Source organism: Chlamydotis macqueenii, chromosome Z (genome assembly GCF_036417535.1).
Source record: "Chlamydotis macqueenii isolate bChlMac1 chromosome Z, bChlMac1.mat, whole genome shotgun sequence".
Lineage (NCBI taxonomy): Eukaryota > Metazoa > Chordata > Aves > Otidiformes > Otididae > Chlamydotis > Chlamydotis macqueenii.
Genome location: NC_141593.1, coordinates 12,332,216 through 12,360,007, shown reverse-complemented (window position 1 = coordinate 12,360,007; position 27,792 = coordinate 12,332,216). Strand labels below are relative to the sequence as shown.

The 27,792-nt window shown below is 35.4% G+C and overlaps 1 protein-coding gene across 5 annotated transcripts in view; it reads right to left on the bottom strand.

Moving 5' to 3' along the window:
- Nucleotides 1–27,792, bottom strand: part of NIPBL (NIPBL cohesin loading factor) — a 168,595-nt gene that overhangs the window by 38,909 nt on the left and 101,894 nt on the right. For 3 of the 5 annotated variants that reach the window (XM_086770042.1, XM_086770041.1, XM_086770043.1), the window contains 5 exons: nt 18,875–20,446; nt 4,937–5,119; nt 892–1,089; nt 638–709; nt 462–551 (listed from right to left, as the gene is read on the bottom strand). In XM_086770042.1, the coding sequence (XP_086626168.1) occupies nt 462–551; nt 638–709; nt 892–1,089; nt 4,937–5,119; nt 18,875–20,446 (2,115 nt within the window). Of the gene's footprint in view, nt 1–461; nt 552–637; nt 710–891; nt 1,090–4,936; nt 5,120–18,874; nt 20,447–22,882; nt 24,763–27,792 lie in introns of those variants that run through there. The other 2 variants (XM_086770044.1, XM_086770045.1) reach the window with 2 other exon arrangements.

Below are 27,792 nucleotides of genomic sequence, written 5' to 3'. Positions count from 1 at the left end.
CACAGAGTGATTCTGCTGCTCAACTTGAATAATCAAGCCCTACTGGGTCAAAGGCCACAACAGATGCAAAATTATGTGCCTCAGACATTACAAGCAAGAGAACCATCTTATGTTACTGTTGTTTACAAAGATATGTTTGACAGAAGATAACACCCTACTGACATCCCAAAGAGGTATGCTTTCCACTCCAGGTGACTACTATTTGTCTCATTATGACTTATGCCCCTTTTGGACTCTGCAGGGAAGAGGAAGGAGGATCTTCTTCCTCTAACAGCAAGTGAAATTGGAAAGGTAAAGGCCACAACTCAAGGTGGAAGCCATACAAATGCAGTATGCCCTAGTACGTATCACAGGCAATTACATCACCAAGAAGGAAGTTAAAAAATACTGAGATGCAAATGTTTTGGTACTTCTTGTATTTCTAATTGGGGAAAGCATTTTGAAGATTTCTGACATATTACCGAAAGCTGTAAAATCCATGTCTTCCAAATTTTCCAAAATATTCTCTATTGAAGCAGTAAACCTTTTGAAAGTTGAAGAATCCATCATTTCTGGTGAAAAAAAGAAATTTATAAATAATTATTTTATAGACAAAAGAGAAAATACAAACTGTAGAAAATAAATATTCTAAAATTACCTTCAGGTGTTAGTTTAGGTTCATAAGCTTTCCTCTTCTTTTGTTTTTCTTTTTTCTTCATTTTTCTAGCCACTAATTAAGGGAATAAAGAGGGAAACAAACACTTTCTCAAAAATGAAATAAAAGATTATTTCTATTTCTTCATTTGTATTAAATACTGCAGGTAAAGATGTTTATTTTAAAATGTTTAACATACCCATAAAAAATGCACTAGCCTTACTCAACAAAATTCAGTTTTTTAAATGATCAGTTACCCTCACTGAGGCTAGGGGGAGGAGAATAATCATCCATATCGGAGTCATCGGGACTGCGATTACGGTAACGGCCACTACCAGAAGTCCTCCTTCCTTCATGATAATGACCACTTCTCCTATGGTCACCAGAACTTCTTCTGTCATGTTCTTCATATTCCCAAGCTTCATCTCTATCCTTTTTATGTCTTTTACGAGAAGCTAAAAATGAAATGCATTTTCATTATGAGTACAAAATTTCTACTTTTAATAGTTGAAAATTTAACATTTTAAAATATTTAAAAGATGTGTAGATGTGGCACTTAGGAACACGTCTAAGTAGTGGACTTGACAGTGCTAGGTTTACAGTTGGACTTGATGATCTTAAAGGTCTTTCCCAACCTAACCGATACTATGATCCTGTGATTTGCAAGTTAAACACTATTGTATAGTGGTTCTGTAAAACAAGTGAACACTAAAACTATTATATAAAATTCTGTTATGGCGTTATTCTAACAATTAGTTTGAATTACATGAAAACTGTGCCTGAAACTGGTAAAGACACAAATAAACATTTAAAATTACAAATTTACAAGGCATAGGTCCTTTTAAGCAAAGTAAGGAAAGTGGGACAAATCAAAAAGTTTCATCCTTTCATAACAGAACACTGGGATAATTTATTCAGTTATCTAAATTGTTACTGCTACTGGGTATCCATATTCCAATTCAGTGATTGATTTGCCCAAGTAACACAGTAAGTTCCAACGAGACTTCGCAATCAGGTTGCTTAAAGATATTCTGTTTTGCCAAGACAACTAACATTTTCTCGATACATATTGTAAAGGAGAAAGCTGGAGTCACAATTCAGACAGCAAGTCAGTACCACAGAAAATTATTATAACCAGTTTTCAGTCAGGACCAAAAAGCCCCGCAGCAGTGAATGCTGAAGAAACTGGGATAAATGTTTTATACAGAAATAAGAGATGTGGTGGAAATAAAGTAGGAGAGCAGAATGGAGAGTTCTCTGTTATTTTAAAAGAAAATCTTGTGTGTCTTGAAGGGGAGAGGGTGATAAGATGTAATAGAAAAAGCACATAGAGAAGAAGGTAGCTTCATCTATGAAATCAGCCAACTCTCCATTATCTAATTTAACAGGATAACTGGGCTAGCAAAGATCTCTAACACAGACTGTGCTGTTACTGATCAAAACAGCTCCTAAACGTCACATTCTAGACGAGAAGAGTTAATGCTTGTGGACCTGCGTATAACAGCCCTGACATCTGTGTGTCTCTATCGAAATCTCCTGAAGTTTAGAGGTGTATGACTGTATATAGGACTGTTTCTGAGCAAAATGACTCCAAGCATTTATACAGAACCGGAACTGAACTGATAAGTTCTACCCACAATCCCAATTAATTGAGAAACATAGAAAACACACCAGGATATAGTCACACCTGGTATATGTACCAGGATGTAGTCAATAGCCAGCCCAGGCTCAGAATTAACAAAAACACCATTACACCTGAGGCAATACTAATGCTCTGCACTGCGCCCTTGAGGGCTCCCACTTCTGAAAATGTAGGACAAAACTTCTGCATAGAGGTGGTCAAAGTCTGGCTTCTGGAGGCAGTACAGTCATGTTCATGATGCCTGAGCCCCTAACACTGTCTAAAGTGGTTGAGAGTTAACTGTGATTGAAGAAATAAAGGACTTGGATACTTGGAGCGAGTATATTGGAGAAGAAAGTATTTTATGGGAAAAGACTTTAAATGTCTTCACTGATTCTTCCTCCCCTACGAGACAGTATCTTGTGGAGGCAGATGACATCTAGCTCCACAGTTTACAAATCATCAGTATCAGTTTAAGCTCTGTAGGATGAATTCTGACCCCAGCTTCATCTCCATGAGAAAAGGAACTTCCAATATTGCTTTCCAGCAGAATCTTAAATTGACCAGTTTATCAATGCCGCACAACAAAACAGAATGTGTAACAGTTGTGCTGGCTCTGCAAGGCAAGTAAGATGAATGTGGGAGCAGCTATTCACAATCACTGCCCTACAAAATTTATTTTGAAGTAGATAAAAGTGACTAAAAATGTAAGTATTAATAACATTTCAAGATTAATATTGACTTGATACATAAACAAACACTATTCCGAATATGAATACCCAATTTCCTCCTGAATTCTGCCAAACATTTACGCGATAAAAAAGTTAGCACTTATTGTATGAGAATTATTTCATCAATTTTTCATTTATCAGAATTTAATTTAATGGGATGTCCCTTCTTTCACAAGATACTGAAAGAAATTTGTCGTCTTCTATAACAATCATCATTTCGTATTTTTTTTTATGTTCAATTGTATACAACCAAAATAATTTTGAAATAAGTATTTGTAACAACACAAATCTATTCAGTGCACTTGTCACAAATCTTCATTGTCTTGATCATTTTGCCTTGTTTTAATTCAATTCAATTCTAGAGTATTCTTTGAGAAAGATTACAATTTATTTTTAAACCAGATGTCCTCAATGAATTGTCCAGAATGATGGCCAGATCTCTTGAGTGGATATAATGCACCTAGAATCCCTAAAAGCACATAATTATTGTGAAAGTTTTCCTTAATTTGCTTTACTTTGTATATAGGAATTTCAACTGCCACTGTGGCTAATAGGTAGATTAAGGTATCTGAAATGCTTGACAATTCTCTCCATTCCCAACCAACCTAAATAATTTTGCTTTATTTATTTAATTCACTGTTGCAGATTATTAACATCATAAACAGGTGATACGATACAGTAAACAGAGAGTATAGAATCCTGAATGAAGCAAATAATAATTAATCCTCTGCCATAATCAAGACTGATTACAAATTACCTCAAGATCTCATACTCACACTCAAAGCAGCATTATTCAGTTACAATTAAAAGGAAAACTAACCAAACAAAAGGACATTCTTTTCTACTTCTTTGACAAAGATCAAAGGTATCGCTATAGTAATTTTTACATGTATGTGTGCATAAGCACTGTTTGTCTTTGGATGAGAACTTGAAACATGTTAAAAAGCGAACCAAAAAAAAAAATCTCTCTCTTTTGGACCCTAGAAGGACTAAAAAGCAAAACATTGGGTTTTACAAAAGTTCAGTAAGATGTTTATATAAGCAAAGGTGGAAAGAATCTAAACTTATATTATAAGCAAGATGCGTTCTCAGGGTAACAGCAACAGGCACTCCTTCAGCAGCCCGGCACAGGTAACACAGCTAAGATGTTAACTCAGCCTGCACTGTGTTTCAATAGACACTCTTTTCAGTGTTGGCTGACTGAATTACCATACAGACAAAATCATCATATTCCTATTAGCAAGTAGGAAATCCCTTCCTAACTTAGAGGCATATCACAATTTTTTGACACTTAGAAGCTTTATCTGATTGCACAGCAAAATTCTAACTACAAGCTTCCTCTCTTCCTTTGAAAACAGTTAATTCAAGAATAGTGTCATCAGCAAATGCTATTTTGAGCACTCATCAAAAGCAACTCCAGTTTTTCAAGTAGTATGCCAGAGAAATAATAGAAGAAGTAGTATTTTAAGAAACTTCTGGGCAGTAAGATTCTAAATTTCTCGCATCAGAAAAATTCAAGCGGGCATCCTTCACTTTTCTTACCAATAAACCTAACAATAATTTAAAATTTATTTACTGAAAGTTTTATTTGCATACCTTTGTATGCAAGTTTTCTGTGCTGCTTTAGAGGATATTTTCCTTGATCTGATTGGCTAAAAATGTTTTTTCATAGTACAGTTGAAAAAAGAAAATCCAGGCAGTGGCTTCCCATAAGCTAATTAGGAAAAAAAATTAACACATAGCTGCTTTTCATCTTCAGTGACAAGCTGAAATGAAGTAATTTTTCTTTTAAAAGAAAAAAAAATGGTTCTTGGCCAAGCAGTTGTCAGGACAGCAAACTTGTTTTCATATGCTTTAGGGTAGCCAGCTTAAAAAAAAAAAGTGTATCTCTTTGTAAAAGCAAAATACTAGCTTTCTTTAGCAGTAAGAAGAGAACGACGCACTACTTACATTCAAAAGCTTCTTCACTGTCATTGTCTTCGTCAGAACTGATTTCAGCATATTTTGGTTTCTCATTAACTGTGCTACGTTTGCGCTTGTTCATTTTCACACGTTCGCACAGTGGCATGGTGGATTCAATTTCTGCCAGGAGCTCAGGAGGCAACTCCTTTAACACTGACTGATCTATGCTACCTATTAATGGAGAGTAAGAAGACGAAATGTGAACCTGAAGATAAAAATATGGGCCCAATACTACAGTTCATCCTCAGGAACCTCTTACAGTATATCCACTAATAAATACCACAATTAGATATACCTGCATGTTTTTGACAGCCCTTTTAACAGTTACATTTATTGTTCACACTACAATTAGAAATGAACATCATAAGCTGCATACACATCACCTTCAATAAAATATTTTGTAGCCATATAAACAAAATCAACTCAGTGAATTTCCTTTGTAAACAGATATCCCTGCTCTGCTTACACAGTATGTAGTCTCTTTCAGTCCATCCTGTGAACTTAACAGGTTTTCTAACAGGGTAGGTAAATTAAGAACTCTTTATGCCTCATTAACAGTTCTGTTTATTCTCACTCACACTGAGTGTACACAAGACAGTAATCTTCCCTTTTCCAGTAAGCAGAGACAATCTGTGGCAGAACCTCTGGGGTCTTATCCCTAAATACAGGCCAAATCATTGACAATCGAACCCCTGCCTCAGATTTTTTTCTTACCTCCTACTAGTAGTTTTATAATGCAACTAAAATTTTTGCTTGATTTTGTTACAAAGCAAAGTTGAAAGATTTTTATTTAATATAGACAAATAGCTAGCTGGACCACATCAGGTTTCTCTTCCACAGGACAACGTCATACCATTCTCATCACATTTTGAAACTACAATTAGAACCATAAGCAGTCAGAATGAAGGAGATCTGCAGTCAAAATTTTTACAACTGACACAAGGAAACCAAATTAATTCAAAAGTATTTCTTGCAGTTTTGTTTATTTAATGTTTTATCTTTATTTATCAAAGAACCTATTGCACAGATTTGAAGATTATCTGACTAAACTGTTAAACTTTTTCCAACAACAGAACAAACATCTCTGTCCTAAGCACCCCTCTCTCCTTCCTAAGGCATACTGTATTATTTAGAGAGGAAATCACCTGCTAGTTGCTACACACACACACACACAAACACAATACTCCAAAAAATCATCTTCTGAATGATCATTCACTTCTTAATTGGATTCACTATATCACTAACATAACTTTCTAAAACATATTTCCATCTTTACACTAATATCCTACCATCTACTCCAAGATTAGTATTTTTCTTTTTTTTCTCTCTTTAAAAATCTTTAACTAGAAGAGTCTTAATGACAAAACAGTTTCCAGCAACAAAATTATTAAAAAGTCTCATATATTACTAGCTTCATAGATATCTACATCCACAAAAATTGCCTATGAACAATTAAACTAATGATCAGAAAATTATTTTTCTATAATTCTCAAGTATGTTCAGCATGTCACCTCATTTAAGTACATTTTAAAAAAAGATTTAACTTAAAATATCGGGGTTTTCAAACTGAGGTAGGGAAATATCTCTGAAGTAAAACTGATAGTGAAAGTTACCCCTGCTTCCGCCATGTTGTGGTCAGTCTTATTTATTTGTGCTAAGCTGCCATCCTTAGAAAATCACCACCTGCCAAAGTTAACTAAATTCTCAACACTGCTTTGAAAAATGCTAGAAAACAACCACACAGTGTGGTTGACCACGTTGCTGTGACATGATTATTCTTTGTGGGCTGGGCACTTCATTGAAGACAGGTGGAACTATGCCAGCACAGACAGGTTAGTTCCTCTGCGTGTACCACCAGCTGATGGGACGACAGCCAGGTCTAATTTGGATACTGCATAGCCGTGCACCTGAGCGGTGGTGTCCCCACAATAATACTTCATGTCTTTTTGAATGCCCATACAGTGTCTGAAAAGAGTTAGCTTACACTCAGCCCTAGACTACAGGAAAATTCACATACAGAAGTTTTAAGACCATTTCCACATATAAAGCCGCTAGAAGGCCTCAGATCCTGGTTCTGTAACACATACGCTCAATTTCATGCAGTGTTGGTAATTGCACTGAAATCAGCAGGACTACACACATAGCATAAAACCTACAGTAAATCTGGCCAAAAAAAGACACTGCAAAAGCCTACAAAGTAAAGCTACATCGTGAAAGCTATAAGTAAAGGAACAAAAGTTGCATCAAATCCTCAAACAACAAACAAAAATCATAGGGTACCATTCTCCTACTACCTAGGAATATCTATTCTTGCTTTCCTTATAATTTTTGCTAACAGATTGATTAAAAAATAAATCAATCACCACAGTATTAATTAGACATCAATGAAAAAAAATGCAGGTACTTTAAATATCTGGAAAAATTTAAGTCCTTCTCAAAATTTCTCAGTTTTGTATGTTCTCCAGTGCTAAACTCAACTAATGCTGGAACTGCACTCTCTCCTGTTACAGGTATTTCCGATGACAGTTTAAGTTTACCCTTTTTTCTCTTATTAGGAAATATGTAAAGCTTTCTTTATTCACGTAGGGAATGGCAGAAAAGAGAACAAATAGAATTACTGTAAAGTTCTCTATAAGCTATCTGTAAAGTTTTTGGTTTTTGAACTTTACAACGTTCCCTGGAGCAGGTCTGCTGCATGCCCAGTTTCCTTAGCTGCTGAGGATTGTAAATAACCAAATCTAAAAAGAGCTTTACTCATGCAGTACAAAGGAACTAAGCACAACTGCACATGCATCTAGAATTCCGATATACATGGAAAAGGACTCTCAATTCTTTCTGAAGAAATCCAGGAATATATACACTGAGACTCCAGTCAAGAGCTTGTTAATATTTATTCTACTCTATTACTTGTGTTATTTTGAGTCAGCGCAACCCAGTCTTCACTAGAAACATCTTACTAAATTCCTTCTTTCATACTTCCACATTTTATAGCAAAGGTACTGTTTATATTTGTTCAGGGTAGTAAAGAAACGCTTTAGAGAATCCAGTTCACCATAAGAATCCAGTCACATGGCAACAAACATTAGGTTATAAAACCCATGCTAGTGCCATTTCTGTTTATAAGATACTTTTCAAAAACAATTAAAAGAATATACAACACAAACCCCTTTGAAAGTATCTATAAAACACATACGATCACCTTCAGTTTTTAAATTCCTTTGGTAAGTTTGCTAAGACCTAGTATCTATCTTTGTGTTTCCACTTTAACCAGTAACATTCGCTTCTAGTTTGCATGGCTTTTTAAATAGCTAAGGAGAAAGTAACTTTATTTAAAACTTACTCCACGAGTTAGTAAGAATGTCCCAATAAACTAGCTTTCTGAAGAACTGTCCTCATTGATGGAGTAACTCAATTTTTTGCAATCTGTGTGATCAGCATACACAACATGCCTGAAATGGGCGATAGGCAACAGTGTTCTTCAGACAGTGCTCACACATATTCTCAAAGTTGCTCCAATATTAAAACAAATTAAAAAAAGAAAAACAGAAGTACCAACATAACAAAATCTTTCTCTCACTGTAAAGAATAGCATGCTAACAAACTCCACATTCATGAAACTGAAGGGCAAGTCACAGAATAGCTGTAAGAACAACGCATCTCAAAGAACTGCAGACATGAACAGCCGCTTCTTCAGTGCTTCTCCAAACATATGCAATGCTGTCCACAACTTATATTTTAGTTGTTTGCTGAAGGAAGAACAAGTTACTGGTTTTGTTTTACTTCCGCTATCAAAAGGTTTCTTAGAGAAGGTATTCAGGAATCTTCAGCTGTTACTGAATATCCACTGACTATCAAGATACTTGTTTTCTCACCAAGCAATTCTTGCCAAAATATAAAACAGTTAAAGATCAGGCAGAGAATCTTGGCTAAAAATTAATTACTCTGTAAGCCTCCTCCCACATTCTATTTTAATCTGAGAAGCTTCTCAAAGGGTTTTGCCATGTATAGCAGATAAATTTCTACAAATATCTAGTGGATGTAGTATTTCCTTTATCCACATTTGGCTTAAAAAGAAGAATGGAAAGGAATAGATCTGATTCAAAGTTCATAAATGGATGCGTAGTTTCAAGTTTGTACAACAGCTTTTAACTTTAGATAATATTTATGCATATCTAATGTTTAGAAGGATCCAAAATCCCTTTGCCTTGAATTGTGAGTCAAATAGATCTCCCTGATACAGGCAGATGAATGCCTTCAAGAGAAGCTGAACATCAAAAAAAAAAAAAAAGGTGACGTCATTACAGACTTTTACTGGATGCATTCAGTATGGACAGTGCAATTACTTTGACACAACAATTAGTGTGTTCATATTAGTTTCACCTGGCTTGACATAACTTCAAACAAGCAGCTATGGAAAAGGGGATAATGCTTGCTGATTCTTAGGTCAGCTTTCCAGGATTAGAGAGGCTGTTACTGCCATAAAATCAAAACCAACACTAACAAATTCTGTTATCTTCTCAATAATTATTTATTTTTGCATTCCAAACTACAGAAACTAGATGTACAGTTTACATTTTGGTGCAATTTCCAATGAACTAACAAGCCATCAAGATTTCAAATACATTTAGAAAGCTAACCTCTGAGTTGCTACTTCCATAACTATAAGGGACACTTAATACAGTGGAAAAAATACATCTAAGCTTCCTTACGTGGTTACTTTAAGAATACTTGTGACACCAAAATGGCCTGTTTGCACATACCTCTATTATGGCAAATGAACACATACTTGAAGAAAAACTGCCCTGGAAGTTCATTTCAAAACTGAGGTTTATGTTAATGAAGTCTTTTGCATAAATTAGCCTCCTCTAAATATTGTCTTTTTCATTTCTGTTTGCTAATGGTTTGTAATAAGCAAAACTGCAGTTAATGCAATTTCATATTTGTAATCTCTCTGTATATGCAACTTTTTCCAACTATCAAGACTTTATAAAAAAAGACACACAAAAATCTAAGAGGGAACAGGCCACTTCTTTGGGGTGAGGATACGAATCTTAACTTTGTATTATTCAGTGTTCAGAAATCTAAGTTTAACCACTCCCCATATTCTCAAACTTTTACACTAATAAACTGCCACCCATCTTCATATTCACATTAAAAATAAAAATACTCAGATTGCAGCTTAATTTTGTCCTCCTTTTGCTCCTTTTTTTTAACCTCAGAAGACATTACCTGCTACTGGATTCTTCTTATTTTGCTGATGACTAGTATATCAAGTCTTGCTGTTATTCCACAGCGTACTCCTTATGTATCACTAGCTTATTGTCTAACTTTCTCAAATAATTTTAGGTCACCCCTACAACTACACTGACAAAACCTCCTATTTCAGACATACATGCAAGAAAGAAAGCAGTTTCTCTCTACATTAGCTCAACCAACCTTCAAACTCTGTGCTAAATCAAATAAAATTCACTCCCACTCCATTATAAGAGTGCCTTCTCTTTGTTGGATAGTCGTGTAGTGTAACTACAACTACTCACAGCTTAATTCTACTACCACTATTCATGCAGATAAATTTCTACTTTAGATAAAAAACTAAAAGAAAAAAAGAGAGGATAAAAGTACTTCCCTACCTTATAAAGATGTTTGGAAAACAATCAGCCTTTTAAAATAATTAAGTGCTGTTACAGTATAGCAGTCAGGCACTACAGTGCAAAGGGCCACAACTACCTGTGACTGATGAACAGCTTACTGGCTAAAGCTGAAAATTTTTGGCTCTCTCTCAGTGTACAAATTTAATATCCTTTCCTCCAAGCTCCCTCTTAAAGTGCTCCAATATGTTCTTTACATGGTGCACTGAGTCCCTGGTGATCAGAGTCCCTTGCCCATCAGCTTCACATTCCTCCAAATAAATCTGTGCCCGAAAGAGTTTCAAGAACAGAAAGGGAAACAGAGGGAAACTGCAATCCTTTTCTCAAAAAGGAATTTAAGGTATGAGGAAGGTACATCTGTTCTTTAAGACAGAAATTCCACTTTTATCTTAATACCATATCAGCAGCTGAAAAATACACCATCAAATGAAAACTGGTGAAAATAATCTGGGAAGTACTGCGTTTACTTCAAGCGGCTTTCCTCTTTCTTCTCTCATTCTCTGCTTAAAGGTTATGGTAGGACATAAGCTACATCCTATAAATAGGATATAACCCTATCCTGAGCCCCTTATTCCTCACCTTTTGACTACATCCATGAAAGGATAACTCTTGAGCTCAGCTCACAGACGCACCCCAGAAAGAGGGCGGGAGACTGAGATGCCCTCACCACCATCCAAGGGAGTGCACACACAGGATTTTCTGCTGCAACGAATTTGGCAGAAGGGAGACAGTAGTAGTGTTAGGAAGAAGTATGTCCTAGATAATTCCACAGAACCTGCTTGAACACATCTTTCAAAATAATTTTTCCTCATCTGCCCAAATACTAGCACACAGGGAAGGCTCCCAGCCTTGGGCTAAACAAAAGAATAAGTTCAGACTCCCTGCTTATACTTCAGTCCTGAGCCCTGGCCTTGAAAAATGGGACCTAACCAGCTTGGCAGGTCACAGAAAAATCTGGACACAGCAACGGAATAATTCCAGGATACAGAAGAGGTCATCATTGCTCATGGCTAAGCAGCACAGATTCAAAAATGATTTTGCAATAGCACAAAACACTCTCAGAAGCACGAAGCATTTTTTGATGGAGGGAAGAGATTTCCAAAGAGCACCCTGAAAGAACCTGGCAGAGAGCAGGGAATATACCCAACACAAACTCTCCAAAGATGCCAAGAAAACTCACATGTACATCGGTAACAATATTTTCCTCAAGCTATCTGATTGCTGCGACAATGATAGCCACAAGTTATTTTATTCCTTATGCCTATACACTGGCTTTGTATTTTTATATATAAAAAAAAAAAAATCGATAAAAGGAGGCTAGAGCAGTGTAGTTTTGCAAGGTACTTCACAAAACATATAGCAGTACTCAGAGTAAAGTGGAGCAAGAGTGGCAATTGAAATAAATGGAGTGCTGCCCAAAACTCCTCATTTTAAGAATCTGCATCAGGAGATTGCTTTTGGATTTCACTGTCATTGCTTCTGAACACATGCATTGAAATTTAAGCCAATTTAATTTATTGTATTAAAAAGTTAAGGTGTTTTGTACAGTTGCAAAACACAGCATGTAACCTTCTGTCACTGGAATCTGAAATTCATGACTGATGCATTTTCCCAGCCATGTATTCTGATCAATTTAAAAACTGAGCCATAGGGTCTCACCTAAGAAAAAAGACCTTATTTAAATAAAATCATATTACACCTCATAATATTTCTTCTCATAAAACTCCTATAGAAGTAATATAATAAAACCAAGATTTTTGCAGAGAATAAGTAAAACAAATGCCATCTTTTACATCTGATCTGTGACTATAAGCACATAAAGAAGATCTGCTTTTTCCTCACTCAATCAGGGAAACTTTTTCAGCCTTTATCATTGAAAATATCACATGAAGTGACTCTTGTTTTGCTTCTTCTAAGTAACAAATTACATAAGCAACAACAAGAAAACATTGGTGATCTTTCAGCTTTTAATGTAAAATACTACAGGAGAGTTGCTCAGAAGGTAATTAAACGGTATGTATATTTAAAGAACCTTTATTCGATGCAAACAAAAGTATAATAATGTGAAGAACAAAAAAAGTCTCACTCTTTTCTTTTCTGTTCATTAATAATGTTCCCATGGAGTAAAAATAAATTCCAAATTTCAAATAAACAGTTTAAATTTTCTTACACAGAAACAGTCACCTAAAACAGCTGAAAACATTGAGCAGCAGAAAAGTTAATATACCAGACGTAAATGTGAGGCTTTCCCCTACTTGTATTTTGCCTAATTTACCCTTTGTTTAAAAGAAAATTCAAATTAAAAATTTTGAGCACATATCCCTGCACGTAAGTCAAGAAATAACATCTGTACTTAGATACTTTGACACATGAACAGGTCTGCATTGCATATTGTAACTGACACCAGACAAATTGCTGGCCCACATTTTTAGATATTGCAATGCATTGCTGTAAAAATTATTTATCCAAAATAGCCTCAGCTATTCCCAGAAGTAAGAGAAACCTGATCAAGCATCCATGTCCATAAAGCAAAGGCAGTTTCAGACCTTCAACAAATTGCTCTGACAAATTAGGTAATACATTTCTCTCACTTACATGTGACAAAATAATTTTTCAAAAATGAACTAATTAAAAAATACAGGCAAAGCATCATATTTTGGATGACCCAAAGTACAACAAAACTAGTGGGTTTGGTCAAGTTTATCACTGCTAAGAACTAGATGTGCATCACACAGATTTCACTGTTACTACTCAGAGAAAACTTAAGAACAACTATGATAACAAGAATCGACTATTTACCTTAGTGGCAAAGGCTAAAGTAGGAAATAACTAAAGTAGCCTCCAGACAAAGCACTGTGCTGACAATGTCTCCTACTGTTCTGGTAACAGATCAACACAAGAAAGGACTCCAGTGTGCAACGGCTGAATTCCTGCTGTCTACCGATGCAAGTTCATCCAACACCTACTTCTGAAAAAGTAGCACCAACAATGAAGGCCCCAGAGAGTATGTACAATGTCCATATAAATCCTAACACACTTTCTGGGATAGGATGGACACATCATACTTAAAAAATCCATGCAAGTAGGAATGATCCATTCTGGTGCAAAGGATGCAAGAGCAACAAGATCTTCCTGATCTATTGGATTTAATGGGTTATATATAGTTTGAGTTTGGCTTTTGACTAAATAATGCCTGGAATATTTTTCAAACTGTGAAGCTGTTCAATTCAGAAAGGAAAAAAAAATAATCAGGGCTAAACAGAGAAAGTGTATATTAAAATAGATCCTCTGCAAAGCCAACATATCTTTGCATACTTCTAATGCCACAAGGCAAAGCCAGCTCCCTCTTCTAGTCTAGTCAAGTTTAAAAGAGGTTGTCAGTAATATCTCAGAAAAGAGCAAAACCAGGAAAACTGTATAATTCTTATGAAAGTTATGGTTGTTTTTTTTCTAAAATTACAGTTAAATTTAGAGTTTAAGAGAAGCTTTAAAGACTTCAGCTGAGAAGAATCATTATAAACTTCTTGCTGTAAAACACAAAATACATACTTTTTTTTTTTCCTCTGAAATGTGGCATAATTTTCTGTAAAACTTCAGAGAAAGTTATGAGGTGCTTGATCCACCTGCTGGTGCATGCACATGCAAGATGGTTACTGGGTTATTACTCTGGCCTTCCCAAATGCAAATACAGTTGCTATGAGGAACTCCAAGACAGTGATTTCAAATTTCAGATTTGTAGAATTACGGACTTTGACAGTAGTAATCTTTACAAAAGCACTATCTGAAGTAGGCAAGCTGACTTGTAGCCTTTTTCTTTCCAAAGCAAACAAATTTTCACTCCAGTTCTCTCCTTGCAGCACAGCTGCTTGCCCCATTGGTTTCAATGAGTACAACTGTGTCCAGCATAAAGAGATTGTTATTTTGGAAATAACTTTGAGTGAACTCTAAAATTTGCTTGATGTGTTAATATCCATAAGCCATTTTTCTCAAAGGTTTGCCAATTCTGTCCTATACATAAAGAATTTAAACATATGTTTAGAATTGGTACTCTGTTTTTTCCACAGTTTTCAGCTGTATGAAAAAGTATTAATGAGTAGCTCTACTGTTAATTAGAAGTCTGCAAAAGCATCACAAGTTAGCTTACTGAACCAACACAATCTGGACACAGCTTTTCATCCTGGAATACCCCCTTTCTTGTCACTCCTGCCTAGAAGATGAGCATCTAATTGATTACTCTGCTTCACAAGTGAGACTATTTCCAGCAGTGTTACAACTCAAAGACGGACCATCACCTTACACAAATATCAAATTATAGTTACAATAGGCTCTGAAAAAGCCACCTGGAATTAAAACAAACAAACAAACAACAAAACAAAACAAACAAACCACTCAACAAACCACACAAGCACAGAATACAGAAAAATCTAGAAGAATTGTTTTAAATCTATGACATGAAGATGATCAAGCAGTAAATTTTTTATTTGATCCTGTAAGAGTATGTATGAAGAGCACCTTTGAAGAAATGTCAAATCTTCACTCAAATTTCAGATCATAGCAGCAAACAATGCAGTACATTTAGGAAGACTTGCAGTGAGCAATAAAAACCAGTGTATAAAGTTCTGTGTTGTACAGATAATGAAATCCTGTAACAATCTACACAATGAAGGAGCAGCATTGAGATCCGACTCTTTTTTCTTTTAAAAACAACAACCCTTTTAGGTGTTATTGGAAGACCCAAAAAGTGTTTCTACACAAGTCTAGAAAACACGCACTCATTTGCCCTAGAACGAAAACTTGCATTACATGTATGGTGCTTATTTTGGAAAGGTAATCCTTCAAACATATTATAAACCAACTCAGACATCTCCTTACACAGACAGCTACATTACTCTTATCTGTTTCATACTTCAACAAATTTCTGTTGTTCAGAATACAGTAACTGTGAAACTGTTAACAGCTCCCATCCCAACACAGCTGATGAGTATAGTCCTAAGAAGCAGCAGAGAAGGTACTCGTTGAAGCTCTGAAAAGAAAGGATAGCAAACATGACCTCCTCATTGCAGGCACAAATTTGAAGGGAAAAGTTTTATGGATCCCCCAACAACACACTTGCATTAAAACCAGCATAAAAGGCATTCACAGATGTTAAAACCAGGAAAAGAAAAAAAAAAAAAGTATTACAATTCATTCTGACCTAGACCAAACAGGTGACAAAATTTCATGGTAAGACTCCTTAACAAAAATACTGTGAAAAAAATTTCTGTAGCTTTCCTCTGAGCTAGAGTGGATCTTTCACAAAAATGTTCAAAGATCAAGAGAAAGAGAAAAAAGGCACGTCTTCCTTGTAAAAGGCAAAATGGACTCTTGGGATGCATCAATATTAATAGTTGCGTACTACAGCTATCCATCTCATTCATATAATAATTTCATTCATATAAAATTTCAAACCTGTCTATAAAATTGATTATAAATGTTACTTTGTCTTTTTACAGTACAATGAAAGGCTTATTCACATGCACAATAAAGGTATGATTTTCAAATTTAAAATTTACTGAAACAGCAAAAAAGAAGTTGTATAGACTTTGAGTTTGCAAAGTATTAATTTTAGCTTAAAACAAGTACATTTGACCGAGTTTTATAATGAATGGGCATTGGCCCCTTAAGACAGAATGGTGTCACCTAAATGGTGTTTTGAACTACCTGAACTAATCCTATTTTAAACTGGATTTTCAGATAAATCACAGCAAAAGATGTTGTATGTAACAAAACCAGGAGAAGATTTTTTTGGGGGGAGAGATGGATGAGAAAGCAAAACAAAGGACAAGAAATACAAGGAAGTAAAATAAGGAAATGTAAAGCAATATATACTAAGCTACATGGAATAAGAAGAATGTGAGAAGTGGAATAATGATGCTAACAGGCAACACTAGAAAAGATTTGCTACAATCTATTAAGAAACACAGGCTGAACTAAATAAAGAATGTTTATGGAAATAACATTTTCTAGAGTATGAAAATGTTTCTAACTAAAAATGGTACAGAGTAAAACAGTGAACACTACTTCTCTCAAGTGGAGGGAGGACACTGTGACAAGGGCATGAATATTTTCTGTGTCAGTTTTTGATAAATTGACTTTAGTTTACAAAGAGATACCTTTATAAATTATGAGCCTTTTAAACACTGGAGTTCACCTAGTTAATCAGCACAAAGAAGTAAGCAGGAAGTAAGTTACCAGTAAGCTGGGCAAAAAAAAATGTTAAACTAAAACCACACATGCAAAATCTGAAATTCAAAGACACTTTCTCCAAAATCTGCCTGTCTGAACACTGAAAAATTGATTTCTAAGAGAAACATCGTTACAACATTACTCTTTCCATGAAACCCATTTCTAGTATTGTTATAAGAATCTTATTCTGAATACAACAGCAAAAAGACTGATGTCAGATTCAAACATTTCCTTCCCCTGGAAAATACGTGCTGAGTCATTTCAGAATATGTAAGAAATACATGACTTCAGAAAACAAAAAAAAATACACAAAAACATTGCAGAAAAGTTATAAATCTGACTTTAAAATTAATGTGTTGCTCATGTGTGACACAGCTACTAAAGTGAGGCCAATCAGATAACGATCATTAAAACTTCTACACATCTACTAAAACATTCCATATAAATAACTACATACGATATAGACTACAAAAAAAAACTTCAGAAACATTTTAGAAAGTATACATGCACCGTATATGGCTTTGAGGTCTCTAAAAATTGCTGATTTTCTGCACGTAGAACTGTGTGATTTCAAAATCTGTCCTTCTGAGACTAGAGCTAAATTCCATCAGAAAGTTTTCTGTATTTCCTCTTAAGAGCATAAAGGTTTAATCTGAAATCTTTAGACTAAACTGACAACAAAGATGTCATAATTTTATGTCTAACTCCAGATACCTACTACTAGAAATGGAATTTTTGCCTGTTCTGAACTTCAAAAATAGACATGGGAAATGTTCGTATTTGCAGGATAAAGAGAAAACATCTAACAGGGAGGCTTATTTCACAAATAAATAATATACATGGCAAATTATTAAGCCTTTAAGAGTTAATACAAACAGGTTAGTAGATACAGAACAGACATAGCACAATCAATTCATTATACAGATATCATCTCTGTACATATGCACATAAACATAGTTATACATTCACAAAGATGACTTCTACATAATTTCTTATCAGATCAATTACGTAAGATCATTTTAATCTTGAATTCATGATATACCTGGAACTGCATTCATAAATCATCCTGTATACAGCTGAATCCTCTCATTGCCACTTATTTGTCTATTTTGAGACATGACACTCTATAAATATAACCATGTAATAAATGTAAATGCTTGAAGTGGTAAACATTAAAAAAGAAAAGAATCCTGACCAGTAAGTACCATCAGTTTCACAGTGTGAAATGATCTATTTCAATCTGAAACCAAAGAAGTCAAAATTAGAGCACTAAGAAGAAAAGCAATCTTATTAAAAAAAGTGTTAAATCTGCAGAAGAGACAATCAACCAAACAGCAAACCTACAAACTACTCTGAATTATTTCCTGTCCATATTACTAATGAGAAAAGGCCAGCCAATTTGTCTTTCTGCATACAATGGATCCTAGAGAGAGTGATGTCTGAACTCTCCTAAAGACAGAACCTTTTTGTAAGTTTATTGTCACACTGCCTCAAGTGCAGAGGCTCCCTAGCAGAATTGTATTTATAGTGTAAAAGAGGCAGATGGGACTCTGCAACTATGTTCTTACTGCATCATGTCAAAATGTGCCTTGGAAAGCCACATTTCAGTTCCAATTAAAAATATAAGAGAATCTTATGGCTTGCACACACAATACTTCCCACCACTTCGGCTACAAGGATTTAGTCACAGTAATACCAGTCCCTTATACAGACACCCTTAAACCACTTTAAATCGTACATACAGCAGTTACATTTCTCTGGATACATTATCAGCGTAAACTCATGTAGCTGAAGTATAGCTTAAGACCATTTAAGTGTTCCCATATTAGGTACTTGCACTGAAGTAAATAAATCATTTCAGGTACATCGTAGCAAGATTTCCAACAGCAACAAGCCCATAGACAAGTTTCACTTCATTCCCCAAAATCACCACATAAGCAAGCATACAAGCTAACTATCAAATGTTGGTGTTTAATTCCTAACCACAGAAGTAGAAATTCTAAAAAACAGGAGTGTAAAAGATATAATAAAATTAATATTAAAAAGATCTTACCTTTACTAGATTTGGATGACTTGTTCTTGTTAGATTTAAAACAAGAGCCCCTTGATTTATCTTCTCTATCCTTAATAAATTTCTGCACATCATCCAAAGAAAGCTTTTGAAGGACAACTACAGGCTTAGCTCCTTTATTTAGATCTTCAACTAGCCCAATCTTCTCTACTTTGTCCTTCTGTTCACCTCTAAATTCAGTTTTCCTTGACTCCTGCGTAACATTGCCATCTTTATCACGCTTGATTTTTGGAATGACAAAATGTTTCAATGCACCAGATCTTGCCCCCAACAAATAACTGGGAAACTCTGCTTTATTGTCAGCATGTGCTTTATTACTATCCACTTTACTCTTATTACCATCTGTCCTTCGTTCATCCTTGCTGTTCGGTGATTTAAAACCAGGTTTATCAGGTCTTGCTTTACTAGCATCTCCTTTACTTTCCTGTTTAATACGAGGGCTTTCAGGTCTTGATTTCTGATCCCCAGAAGAAAACCTGTCCCTTGATTCACCAGACTCATGCCTGTGTTTCCTTTCAAATTTCTCAGGTTTTGAACCATCAGATTTAACACCATGCTTAGAATCATGTTCATTTTTGTTTGAGGATCTCAAATATTCAGGCCTTCTAATCTTGGATGGATCTCCTCTGTATCTCTCTGACTCCCCCCTATCCTCAGATCTTTGTTTAAGGCTATCATGGTCACGCCTCGGTGTATCGGAAACTGAACGCCCATCAGGCCTTTGTTTTGTTGGATCAGATCTACTTTCAGGTTTTACCCTTGAAGGATCAGATTTCAAATCTAGTTTATGCCTAGATATTTCAATTTTCTTATCTGACAATGGTTTACTGGAGTCTCTCCTATTATCATGTCTATGTTTTGGTGTTTCAGGCCTGCCTTCGCTCTTCTGTTTTGGTGTTTCAGGCCTGCCTTCACTCTTCTGTTTTGGTGTTTCAGGCCTACCTTCACTCTTCTGTTTTGGTGTTTCAGGCCTCTGCCTTATTTCCTGTTTGCCATTATTTTGTTTTCCCTCATGTTGTTTCATCTCCATTTGCCTACTCTCATTTTGTTTTGATTCTGTCTGTCTGTTCTCACTTTGTTTCACTTCCATTTGTTTGCTTTCATGCTTGCTTTCATGTTTAGCTTCTAACTGTTTGGTCTCATTGTGTTTACTTTCCAACCGTCTGCTCTCATTTTGCTGAAATTCCATTTGTCTGTTTTCATTTTGCTGGATATCCGTCTTTTGACCCTCAAAGTCTGATTTTTTCCTAAAAATCTCAGGATGGTTTTCAGGTTTAAATTTAAGAACTCCAACAGTGTCTTCTTGGGAAACACACACAAACCCGTCACTATACTGCTTAATTTCTTCAGGTTTTTTGATGGTGTCCAAATCCTGAGTTACTGTTGCCTGAGAGTCCGCTCTTCCTGCTTGCTGCAGATCAATACTAACCATCAACGCTGGCCTCGCCCCATTTCCTGCAGAACCTGTCTCCTGAGCAGCTGTTCTATTTCCTCCAGAAGCACCTCCAACCTCCTGTGGTTTGTTCTCTTGTTTTCGCTTCTTCAGAGGCTTATCTGCAAGTTAAAAGAGAAAGATCACAAATTATATATACAGACTTGTAAATGTCCAAGCAAGAATGTCCAATTCCCTCCACTCCCACCAATTAATGCTCCTCAGTATGTATGTGCACACACAACAAAATCCATTGAATTTAAAAGCAAGAATAGAACTTCTCTAATACTTTTTAATATATTCAGACTATCACTCATTGTCAGTGTACCACAGGTGCCAATTAAGCATTTAAAAAACCCACCGTGAAAACATGAAATCAAAGTCCCTGTATAATTCCCAAGAAAATAATCTAAAAAAGCAGCTGCAATACACAAAGACCAAAAAAAAAAAAGTCAAACTAATCAATTACACTTGAAGCAAAAGTCTGCAAAAACAAAGTTAAGGTGCACTTCCACAATACTGCTAGAAAAGATTATCTTCTGCAGATTCAGCTTGCTTCATTAAACATGAACTAAGCAAGGATCTGCAATGATTAATACAGAGGTTTTCCCTACTTAGTTCAGTGCACCAGTTGGACTTAACACATATTTTAGTCAGGGAACACACAAACCATGAACAAAAATGCTTAAATTAACTCCAACTCCCTTTGAAGCAAAGCAGTGTACCAAGAGTTGGAGTCTGTACTGTAACACATACACACTAGGTGGGGTGCCACTACACGCTTAAAAGCTTGAGTATTTTCCCTTTGCAACCATAATGCTTTTCATGGATAAAATAAACAGTTCAGTGATAATTTTATGTAGTGTCAAGACTTTGACTCTGCAATAAGCCTTTTAGTTTATACTTAAAAAAATCATTAAGAGTAGAATACAGAAAAATAAAGCGAGCCAATGACAAACTCCATAAATTTGGTAGGATTCACAGAAATCAGAAGCACATGGAAGTATTCAAAAGAGTATGTTCTATTCATTTAAACTACAACCTATTTATATTACCAACATGGTACTCTAAACTAAAATCAATTTCTGGTGAGAAAACCAAATGCCCTACCTGCACTAAGGCTTATATTCTCATTTCTCAACTGTAATTCTGTAATTTGTAAAAAAAAAAAATTACTTTCTCTGTAATCAGGGAATATGACTTTAAGAAATGACTAAACATAGGTTGGAAATTCTGTTGTAGATCTATTGTCAAAACGTCTAGACCACAAATGCAATGTAAGAAAAATAATTTATTTTGTGCCTGAATTTGTGGTGCCTTATCACCAGATGCAATGAGTCAGCTATTTTTTTGGGAGCAGGAGAATGAATGGTGAGGAGAATGCAATCAAGGAACAGGGAAATAAACTCCAAGGGAAAAAAAAAAAAAAAAAAAGCACCAGCCTCTCAAATAGTAAAACAGAATTGTAATCCATGACTTCTATTTTTTTTCCTGTATTTGTAGAAGATTCTTATTTAGAACAATTTAAAACTTCGAAGGATCATCTCCAAAATTACCAGTAGAACACAGCAACAAGCGGTAACATGGTCAGTTCTAGTGATGTGAACAGACTTTTTTCCCACCATTTTTATTCTCAAATCTATTTGTACATCTCTAACTTCCTAAAACTCCAAAATTATGTACAGCATTTAATGGCTGGAAGACAGTAAAAACAGATACAATGAACTCCATGCAGAAACTCATCAACTGCAAATAAAGAACTTTTTGAAGTTCAACAAAAACATGTAGGAATGCCTGCCAACTTCGTGACATGTGAAGCAAAATAAATTGCAGCTTTTTAGCATGGAGATTTTTGCTCTTTCTGTACTACAGCAACTGTTGGATTCATACGACAACTTATATAGATTAATTTCCCTACAGTACTGATCAAAATGAATATTTTTTTTTGAAACCTTCATGCAGTGACAAAGTCTTTTTCTCCCTGTGAATAAGAGGGCTTTGATCTCACTGAGCTTCATGGCAGGTCTTAAGAATGGTCATGAAGTAGAAGCTTCCAGACTAACAGGTTAAAAATTATTTTTTTTTTTTAACATATACATTAATACACACACACACAAATAACTTATTTCTCAACTAAAACTCTTTATATTTTGAAACACAAATTGAGAAACTTGTGTTCTCAGAAAAAAGTCAGTCAGCTTTTTCATTTTAACTCAGAAATATCAGACACACTTAATAAATTCTGTAAAGCTCTGATGTTGGATCTAACAGTAGCCTTTAAGACATTACTGTTATCAGTTATCTGCCCCATTCCTTTAACCGAGGTTATCACTTGTAGCAGAAGGGAACATGCATTCGTACTTCCACAAGTGCATTTCACTGTCCAATGCATCACCTTAAAGCACTAGCAAAGATGTTTTGCATGAACCTACTAGGCTGAACAAGTCAGTTAAGAGCCAAGCAAATGTTTCCCTCTGCTAGCACTACTATAGAAGCAAGGCAGCTGGCCAGGAGCTGTGATGCCTTAAACAGCTGTAGCTGGATCAACCAGAACTCACCTGTCTGAGCCCTCATGCTGAAGGCTCCAAGAGTAAACAATCAAAACAATTCAAGTAGGACCAATTTTCTCGCTTGAACTTCTGTAACTGACCAGGCTCAAAATGCTGCTGCTCTTCATCATCCCAAACGTCACATAGTAAGTTCAGAATATCTAAGTAGATGATTACATCACAACTTGCCATACATATTCCCTCTAAATACAGAGCTCTCTTGATGCACCTTCTTAATTTCTCTTGACAACTGAATACTGATGTTTTGTTAAGTTACTATAACCACAATGTGTTGACATCTTATCTGAGAAGAAAGGGACACTTTCAAAGTTTTCTTTTCCTAAATGGCATGGTGGTTGTAGACAGAATTACAGATTACTCACAGATTTCTTCATATTTACAGTGCATCTTGATGGCGATCCTCGGAAGTAGACTTGATCATTACTGTTCTGCCTCTATGAGATTTCTGGATCTAGGACAAAAAAGCTGGCCCAAGTACATGAGAATATGAGATTGAACCAGGGCATAAAAGGTAGGAAGAGTGCATAGTACCACTGTCTTCATTGAGCATAATGAAAAAGCTCCATTCAATGAGCACAAGAACTTGGTAAGCTGCCACGATAGCTGCAGAAATCTGAAGCTGAAATACACCATTGCGCTTCAAGGGCTTTATAAAATCTTGAACTCACTTTGAACTATATGAGAATAATTAATAAAGAATCAGATGAGGAGAGAGTAATCATCCTCTGAAAACAGATGTCTTCATATCTTCTCTTTACAATTAAATATATGCAAGTTTGCATACATCTACTTTGTTAAGGCATGACTCCCAAGACCCCTTAGGGTTTTGACGAACAGATGAACATAGGAACCTTTACAATACTCATTCAAATATACTTTATGTCCTTCAAGGCATCAGTATCCAAGCTTCATTCACTTAATTCCATAGACAGTAGAATTTCTTTTTATTACCAGGATCTAGGACTTTGCCAAAACATCAGACTAATATTTTTCTTTCAAATCCTGCAGACCTAGACTCAAAGCTTGCCACGGTTCTGAACATGTAGGCTCACAAGCTCTTGAGACCAAGGAAGTGTGATTAGGATCTTTTTGTTTCATTCTTTTTTTTTCATAATAAAAGGAATATGTAGTAAGCCACAGCAGAGCTTTCCGATATATTAGAGATCAGGTATCCAAGTTTGTTTTTTTCAGATTTTTTTTTCTTTTTAGAAACATTATTCACTCCTCCGCCCCTTCCCAAGAACGTAGATACATCCAAAATACATCCACATTTTGTTGAATTCCCTGAACAAATTCATGATAGTTCAGAGCACAATCTGATCCCAGTTATCCTCTTTCGTATACATTCTTTTGGCTTGGCAAATCCGCATGGATGTTCTCTCTTTACATGCAACATGTTCGCCAAAAGTATCTTGGTACTCAAAGCAAGATCAGAAGCTACTGTATTCTAAAAATAGTAGAGATATTCTGTCAAATTAAACGGGTCACTGTGGTGCAAGAAACAAAACATTACAAGAACCACAAGTTGGAAATGGAAATAAAGATTAGTGGGATTTCCAAGTGGTTATCTCTCACGTGTCCTCTTATGAACAGTATTCTTGGAGACAGGTTGTAGCCTTCATTTTTGGAAATATCTGTGTATCAAAACGCTGAGTACTTTAAGATTTAGAAATTAATTACTGTAGAATTTTGTGAAAAAAACCCACTGCACTGGAATAACCACAGATATCTTCAAATACATTTCTGTGAGTCAATCATGATTTGGAGAATAACCATCCTGAAAACGGATATGCTTGGAAGCTGAGCAAACGTCAGTGACAGCAGCTGGATAAGGTGGGCTGTACTGAAGAAGTACCTCCATTCTTCTGTTTAACCTGAAACCCTCTCAAAGCAGCAGCCAGAACACCATTAGTGCTGAAGTCTCTGATGTTATTGCCTTTTTGCAAATCCGATGCTCGCCATAAGTCTCAGATTAAACTCTTTCAACAAATGAGTATAATAGGATGAGAGCCTAAAAACTTCTAGAACTGCTTGTCCTAGCAAAATGAAATGGGGCTTTTGTAAATATCAGTGAAAAGGTAACAAGTCTAAATAATAACCACGTGCATGATTGCTAAGCTTCATTTTAGCAGAATGGTAACATTCCATCCTATTAATATTGTTTGACAGAGTCTGAAATCGAGAGAGTTCTGAATGATCTTGAATGATCTCGAAGACACAACAGACGATTATCACTTTCTCATTTACACTTTGTAAGGGATGCAATTGGAAACTTCATAACCAAGATGATTAAATGTGAAGGCAGTCCTCTTCAGAACCACAAAGAAGATTGATCCTCTAATGTCAAATTCTGGATGAACCATTTTGACGACTCCAGTATAAACTTTATTATTTTAAAGCATAACAATTAAGAGCTTTATATTTTAAAGCCCTAACACTCTTTGGAGATTACTGGGATATTCAAATTATTTAAATCAGCAATGAATAAATTTAAATCAAATATACCAATCCTAAGCAGTTATTGCTTATTGTCAAACCTTTCATTCATTTTAACAACATCACAGACAAGTCAGTCAGAGATCAATAACAAGCTTATCTTATTTAAGCTAACAGTCAAGATTAGTAATTTTCAACAGGTAACACATTACTATATGTCTAAATAATAAATCTATGTTTACTGTCAACTGTTTTGTTTTCTTAGTTATTTTTCACAGATCTCTTCAAAGTTGTCCAAGTGCCCTGTCCCTGCAACCAACAGGGACAAGAATTCAGCAGACTGCAAGAATCTAAACGAATCAATCCAATCTGGGTAGAAGGAAGGTTTAAAATTACTTTAACAGTATTGACGGATAACCTATCAATGGAGCGAGGGCAAATACCCATTCTTATCTTTCTACTTCTTCATGAACATTAAGCATTACTGACAAGAGTTTACTCTCACTTGACCTTCCCACAAAGCCATATTCCAATAAACAAAGAACTGAACAACCAAAGAGAACTCCTCCCAGCAGTAGAAGAGATTCCCACAGTACTAGCGCCTCCCCTTGAAGGAGAGATTCAGCAAACACAAGTCAAAAATTTTATTCTCACTGCTTGCTTCCTTACAGAGGAAACTAAGAAAGTACAGTGATGAACCTGCTATAGGAAGCTTTACAGAACAGAATGTAATTCCAAAGTCTCTGAGGTAGAGACCAGAGGGCTTCCAGCTGTGGCAGTTCAGAGGAAGGGATTTCTGAGAAAACGAACAGAAACAGCTGCTAATTTTTAGCAATTCTTTATAAGACGTTATCAAACTTCTGGTCACTGTGCAGAAAAGAAAGCCCATCAGGAGGGATATCCAAACTCATTCAGGACAAAACACAAAAAGACTACAGGAGTCTGTGACACATCTTAGGGTGCAGCAGCCTTCAGAATTTTCATCTTGTTAAAGTTTTGCTTGTTTTCTTAAATACAATGAAAATGTAATCAGCATAACTGGAGAAAGAAATGTGATCTTATGCGTTTTTCTGCTTACGGATGTCTGGTAACTCATTACTCCCTGTCAACTGTAGTACTACAAAATAAATATTTATCTAGAAAACAACGATTCAGCTACAGAAAAGTATAATGAAACTGCTACACTTGTTTAGAGATTGGAAGCTGTAGCTTAACCTCCCTGAATTTAATACTGCTTTTAGAAACAATATGATTTTAATTTATAACATAATTTTTCTGACATAAATGCTGGGTTTTATTCATGTGACTGCTTTTGAAGAATTATAGTTTTGAAAACTCAATTGTTAAAATATCTGAGCAAAATCTGAAGTGTAATTACTTTGAAATACACAATGCAGTTCCTAATTTCACAAAGAAAATGCAAAAAACTAATAGTAGACAATGAAAACTACTTACTATGTATATATCACTTACAGATTAACATTTCCAACTAGTTTTTAATTCATTTGTATATACAACAAACTTTAGAAATAAGGAATGACCTTGAAATCTCCCTTCCAGATATTGATTTTATTCCAATATCAGACCTTGCACTCAAAAATATCTTCAGTTAACTAGATCTAGCAACATCTATACTGCATGATAATGAAAGAAGTCTGTGTCTTCTTAGGTTCATGTCAGAGTGAACTTAGTGACTATGAATTATAGAAATACTATGCTTAAACTCTTAATAAGGTTTATTAGATATACGTGACATTTCTTTATCAAGACTTAAATCCATCATAGAGAAGTGACTGTCCCAGAACAAAATAAAGTCATTATTGGGTAAGTAATATTGCAAATCCTCCTATTCATCTAACAGGTGCAATCAAGGGCATACGCTGCATGCAAGTTATATTTAATTTTCTAATCTTAGTTTATGCTACAGATAATAGAAAATTGACTTCTTACCAAACTGCTAGGTTTTAGTTATTTTCTACATCTGCTTAAAAGGGCAGGTTTCTGTGCTACCCTACATAAAGCACAATTGGGAATAAATGAGGGAATTTGATTTCATCTTACACAAAAGCACCAAAATAAAATAAAACACCATTAAAAATAAAAAGCCTCTATTTTTTAAAAATGTGGTTTTCATTCACTTATTAATTAATTCTTTATAAAAAATATAAAAGAAAGTAATTTTTCCTAGATAGATGCAAACATTGCAACACTTCATTGCAATTTCTCTAGACAGAAGAGGAATTCCCTCAGCTTACTTTTTTAAAAACATGACTGAAAACACACACACACACACACCCCCCTAGCCCCCCACGTATAGGAACTGGAAGTTGCAAAGCTGCTTTTTCTTGGAAAGGCTACATGAGGTGACAGTTTCATCCATTACATCACACTAAGAAATGTAGACCTAACGAAAGTTTGTATGCACAAAATACACAATAACTCATTCTCACACTGTCTTACTA